The sequence below is a fragment of the Mastomys coucha genome, unplaced genomic scaffold (assembly GCF_008632895.1).
Source record: "Mastomys coucha isolate ucsf_1 unplaced genomic scaffold, UCSF_Mcou_1 pScaffold20, whole genome shotgun sequence".
Taxonomy (NCBI): domain Eukaryota; kingdom Metazoa; phylum Chordata; class Mammalia; order Rodentia; family Muridae; genus Mastomys; species Mastomys coucha.
This window is the reverse complement of record NW_022196903.1, coordinates 55,086,830-55,093,092: the sequence shown is the minus strand read 5'-3', so window position 1 is coordinate 55,093,092 and position 6,263 is coordinate 55,086,830. Positions and strand designations below refer to the sequence as shown.

The window sequence follows — 6,263 nt, the reverse complement described above, 5'->3', positions numbered from 1 at the left end:
AGCTGGCTCCAGACCCCTGGTGAGCCGAGCTGAGCTGCTGTCTCAATGTAGTCAGCAGGACTATCACATTCTTCAATACCTTAGAGGTCCTTAGAGGCGATAGGATAAATGTATTGTTTAAAGTTGAGCAGCCTTTTGTAAACATGAGTCTCTACATTCACCACTGTTCACTGGAAGGAGAGGCTTATCTTATTGAGATTGAATGTAGCATTTGTTTAGGAGTACGACATAGATATTTAGAGGCAGCTTGATAATAAGTGAATTTGCTAAGCAACACTATTCAGTTCTTCCCAAGGATGTACTATATCCCCTACCGGGGTGTTATTTTTTGTAATGTTTATAGTGCTAGACTTGGATTCCCTAGTTTGAAGCAGGTCTTTATTTCAACCAGAGAGCAATTGGTTACTTCCCATACAGTAGTAGCACTAATACATATTGTGCTTGGAATGTTGGCCTCATAGATTGTAGAATAAGATAAGTACATTGTTTTTTCTTACTTTGAGTATCTTGCACAGTGCCTTGTATGACTATGAGAGCTAGTTGGCAGGGAGGAAGCTTCCAGCTCTGATCCTGATGGACTTCTCTAAGTCCTGCATCCAAGTTGTTTTGTTTCTTCAGCAATATAGCCTAATCATCTACTTGTGATTGACAACAAAGAAGAATGGCAAGAACCTATATTGTTTGACGAGTTTATTTGGGTCTTAGTGATGAACAACTCAAGAAAAATATCCCACTCCTGGAATTTGGTGTTTGGTATAATAAACCATGGCTTCTGGGAGAAATTTTATTCAACCACATTTTCTTGTTTTTAAATAGAGCTATGTTATTTTTTTTATTTAAAATGGAATTCTGGGATGTATTTTGTATTAGAGGCACTTAACACACTAAGATGTATGCATAAATGAATCTTGCCCTATTATGTCAATTTTTTTAAATTTCTTCCATTGTCTTTATGGCTGTTGTTTTTTTTTTTTTTCATCTTTATGAGTTGCTCTATTGAGCAAATGTGTTGTTTTGTTTATTAATTATTTCGTTATTTCCTAACTTTACAACAAAATACTGGTCTCTTCCAAAACATATGTTAGCATAAGAGTGGTGGGGTCAAATCTTGACCTGCTACTTTCAGTGTTATAGGTGTAGATGTCAGGTACTTGATAAGCCCTTACCACTGAAAAACCACCATATACTGTTACATGTACTCTTCTGTCTTTCAGAAACCCCAGTTTTCCTTTAGCTCCTTGTAAAATTTGAAGCAAAGGTCATCTTTTATTTTACTGTACTCATATTGTTAACTAGTACATTGTTATATTCTTTTGCTACATGACACTGTGGAGGTTACAAATGACTGATTACAGTGGACAGTAATTTCCAAGGTCAGTTGGAAATTTTGGTCAGTTCTGATCTTAACTTCGTGTTTTCATGAATAATCCTTGTTTTCTGTATTCTAACTTTGCCACCAAGAATTATCCTATACAAAATACTTTGTGGCAAATGTCAGTGGAAAATTATGATGCAAGCTATGCATGGGGGGGGCAGGTAAGATGCAAGCCATACATGGGAGCCAAGCAATATGCACACTGTACATGCAGAGACATTGGGGTACAGGCTATGCATTAGGGGACTGGAAGTTACAAGACATTCATGAGGGCTGGGTAGGATGGAAACTGTGCATGAAAAAGCCAGGTAGCATGAATTAGGAATTTAGGAAGATGCAAGCTTTGCATGGAGATGGAAGGTAGGATATCCACTATGCATTTGGAATCCAGGTAGGATGGAAACTATATATTAGGGGTTAGAAGGATTCAAGCTATGCATTAAAGACCAGATAGAATTCAAGTTATACACAGGAGGCTTGGGAGAAGTGGAATACAAGCTGTTCATTAGATGCAATGTGGCCTGCTGGCTATGCATTAGAGGCCAGGTAGGATGCAGGATATACAGTAAGGACCAAGTAGCACACATTAAAGTCCAGGTAGTATATGAGCTATACAAAAGAAGCCAGGTGGTATTGTAGCACAGATCTCCCTGAAAAAGAAGAGGTACATATTTGATATCCTTGACATAGGATTTTGACAATCTTCTCTGCAGGAAAATGGTGGATGTGAGCCTGTCTTTTGTATGACCACTAAATCTTTACCAACACCTCGACTTGAACTAGATCTTTGCCCTTTGACAGGTGTTTCCCACATGCCAGTTACCCATCAGTGTTTTTTATAGGTAAAGACACTCTTGCTTTTTATTTAGACAACATCTCTCTTCTTTTGAGGATGTATTTATATTTAAAAGATATAGTGCTCCCCTGGAACATGTTCACAGATAAACTTATGGACGCTTCTGTGGTTTCACTTTTATTATAGAAATTATGGGTCCTTTATGATTTTATTAAACCCTAGACTACAAACTAAGTTTTGAATGTCTTAAAAAACTTTGATTAAGGTAACTTCTCAAGATTTGTGAAACACAGTGTTACCTAAATGAATGGCAGAAGAGTACAATCTTTAGCACAAGAAAAGGAGGTACTAAGAAACAGAAACACATATTCTGTGTTTTTAAAAAGTAACCAAACATTATTGATTTACAACTTGGCTGATATTAGGATTAGAATTGACATGGATGGAATTTAGTTGGTTGTATTACATGGTAAACCTAGGAAGGAATTTCTAAGACACATTCAGCATTATCTGGATGGACTTTGAAGGGCAAACACAGTTATCCCCTTATTGCGTGGACACCCACAGTCTGTGAAATCCTCTTCAACTAATGTAGGAATATTAGAGTTAGCAACCCCCAGGACTGGCCTTTCATATGTCTTATCGAGTTTATAACATAAACCTAACAGGTTACATTGGAAAATGCACCAGAGAAGTGGTTTCCTACATTTCCTTTGCATGAGCTGTATGAAAAGCATGTAAACATCAGCGGGAGGGGTCCATTATGCTACTTGCTTCTCTCAGTTATATACAAATGAAAAAACCTCTCTGCTGTCTTTTCTCACTAAAGTTAGTTGATGCTGAGGAGTGGTGGTAACATGCCCAGAATCACAAAAGATTGATAACTTAGACTGGAAGTGTAAAGTGCATCTTGTGATCAAGTTCTTGTGCTGAACCACAACACAACAAAAACTTGGATTCTTATACTGCAATGTAAAAATACTGTGACTCTACATTTTGAAGTGAGGTGTTTTGGGGACAGTTTGAATCTTATTTAACTTATAAACAACTTGACCTCTCTGGGTTTATATATCAGTATAGAGTGATTTATAAGCTACCCTGCCCAGCTGCCAAAAGCATGATCTTCAGAGTCTGCCCTTGCCTTAGTGTCAACCATTGTTTCTCCCCTCTGCCCACCTGTCCATCGTGTCTACAATAAAAGCAGAGGGAGATAGCATTTACACTGAGCATATTGTCTACAGAAGCTGAGTATCTTTTGATCTGTTTGAATAAGCCCATTTAGATTCTAGTTGCATCTCTGCTCTTTGAATATTTGCTGAACTCTCATTCAGTAATTACTTTAGTGGAACAAAAGATTTTTGATGGAGAAGACAAATAAGCCACATCATGTCAAGCTGAATGCTAGGGTCTTCATTGTGGAGAGATAATCTGAAGTTTTGTCCAGTCATATCTTTGATTTTTGTAACTTCAAGTATGTATAATTTAAAACTTCAGCTCTCCAAAGAGACCCTAGTTTATGTTCTAGCACTCGTATGGAGAATCACAAAGGTCTATAGGTCCGGTTCCAAGGAATGTGATGCCTTCTTCTGTCCTCTTCATTCACCACACATGCACATAGTGCACACACATATGTGTGTACATAAAATAAAGAAAACAATGAACTAAAATCTCACATACTTTACCTTTTCAAATTTAGGAAAAATAAAAAATAATAATCATTTTTCTGTCGTTTGTTTCACTTTCTTGGAACATTTTTACTTTTGCATTGAAGTGCTATGTGTGTTCTGTCCACAAAGATGTCCTGTTAAACATTACACCAAAAATAAGTTCTCCCTATTAGAGAATTGTCATATGATTTCAGAAAAATTTTGAATACATTACCATTATTTGATTCATCATTACCCATTGACTACAAACCACTATTGCTATAACATTGTGCAGAATATGGACTTTAGCTTTGGCAGCTTCCAGGGTAATGAGTTACCTGGGCAAAATCTTTGTACTCTTCAAATTGGTAACCCATGTTTACACAGTGCTTTCCTAGTGCTTTGGTACAGTGAGAACCCATCAATAATACTGAAGAATGCATTTCTGATAACAATCCTTGCAGCACCTCGAAGATGTATCTGACATAAGGTGTTTTTTCAAGCTGTGTTTCAGAAGTTAAAACACTATCTTATGGTGCTTTCTCTTCCCTCTTTGTAGGGTGAAGAGGGGTACCCACAAGAAGGAATCCTGGAAGACATGCCTGTGGATCCTGGCAGTGAGGCTTATGAAATGCCTTCAGAGGTAAATGCCTGTATACAGAACAGTAATAAAAATATTTTAGGTATTTTTGGATTTGGATCATACCAACATGTACCATCAAAACTGCTACTATTAGGTCTCTCTCATATTATGGTTTGGGCAGTTCAATCAAGAAATGTTCTAGCGAAAATGATTTTAATCTTTGTGGGAGAGGTAAGGTAGGTCAAAATAAGAACATTCTAGCACAAGAGACTGCCAGAAACAAAGGCATATAGAAATGTCTGAACAACAATGGGCAGTTATGAATCATGCTTAGAAAACAGAAAAATGGTAGATTAAGGCTGAAGACATAACTAAGGTTTTAGACAAATGGTAGAGCCCCAAGTTAACTTTGTCATTTAAGTTTATATTTACATTTGAAAAAAGAGTTTGATGATAAGTTTAGTTTAACAGCAGAATCCTGATATTATTGGTGTTAATTTTGAGGAAGGCTATCAAATTCAGTTACATTGGGTCATTACCGTCATGAACGTTATCTGGGTTTTGCCCAGGAGGCTTGGGCTTTAGAGTAAAAGAACTTGCATGGAAGCCTCCCATGAAGGTGGTGTTTCAATGGATGAGAGAAAGGAGAATGATGAGCTCTGGAAGAGGCATCTTGCAGCTCACTGAGGTGCTCACAGTCACAATGCAGAGCAAAGGAGATAATCCAGAGCCCCAGCCAATTCATACTGCAGGATGAGAACAGAGATAAAATGATTTATCTATAATTGGGCCTAATAATCTACCTGTGTTGACCTCTATAACTTACAGATGATATGTATGGAAAAAACAGTAAATGTTCATGACAGATTAGTTCCAAACATTGTTCTGAGGATCAATTTTTATCTGTATTGAAAGGCTGAACATCCCTCCTGTAAAGCAGACAGTTGATATCTGTCACTTCACTGATTAGACATGCTGTTATTTTTTTTCCTGATATTAGGAAGGCTACCAAGACTATGAACCTGAAGCCTAAGAATGTCATGGCACCCAGTTTCCTAAAATCTGCCGGCTGCTCTTCCATGGCGTACAAGTGCTCAGTTCCAATGTGCCCAGTCATGACCTTTTCTCAAAGCTGTACAGTGTGTTTTAAAGTCTTCCATCAGCAGTGATCGGTGTCCTGTACCTGCCCCTCAGCATCCCGGTGCTCCCCTCTCACTGCAGTGAGTACATGGTAGCAGGGTCTTGTGTGCTGTGAATATTGTTGTGGCTTCATACTTAAAATATTAGAAAAAACTTAAAACACCTAAGTGACTACCACTTATTTCTAAATCTTTACCGTCTGTTGTTGTTGTTGTTGCTGTTCTTAAGAAGTTGTGATTTGCTCTAAGAGTTTTAGGTATCCTTAATGATTCTTTATATCTAAGAAGAACGATGTGTTGTGAAATTTGTTAATATATATTTTAAAATATGTGAGCATGAGACTATGCACCTATAAATATTAATTTATGAATTTTACAGTTTCGTGATGTGTTTTATTAACTTGTGTTTGTATATAAATGGTGAAAAATAAAATAAAATATTATCTCATTGCAAAATCTTTTTCCTGCCTTGTTTCACTTTCATAACAAAATCATGCATATCAGGAACATGAACATGAAGTGACAACTGATACAATGAAGTGGAATGAAAAGTTTTAACACTGTCTTAAGGAACAGAGAGGATTTAGAGATGGAACATTCACCTGCAGGAAGGATTCTCCAGTGCCATTGAACACAGCCAGCTTTATCTACAGTCCTGCTCAGACCTGTGGCTGCAATGGAGAAACACTTCATTAGAAATAAAAAGTGTGAGGAGGGATAATGA

At 37.3% G+C, this 6,263-nt stretch overlaps 1 protein-coding gene across 3 annotated transcripts in view; it reads left to right on the top strand.

Moving 5' to 3' along the window:
• Snca (synuclein alpha) overlaps positions 1–5,995 on the top strand; it is a 94,448-nt gene extending 88,453 nt beyond the window's left edge. For all 3 annotated transcript variants that reach the window (XM_031382060.1, XM_031382059.1, XM_031382057.1), the window contains 2 exons: positions 4,377–4,460; positions 5,401–5,995. In XM_031382060.1, coding sequence (XP_031237920.1) covers positions 4,377–4,460; positions 5,401–5,433 — 117 coding nt within the window. In that variant the 3' untranslated portion in view covers positions 5,434–5,995. The remainder of the gene's footprint in view (positions 1–4,376; positions 4,461–5,400) is intronic.
• The last annotated feature ends 268 nt before the right edge of the window (positions 5,996–6,263 follow it).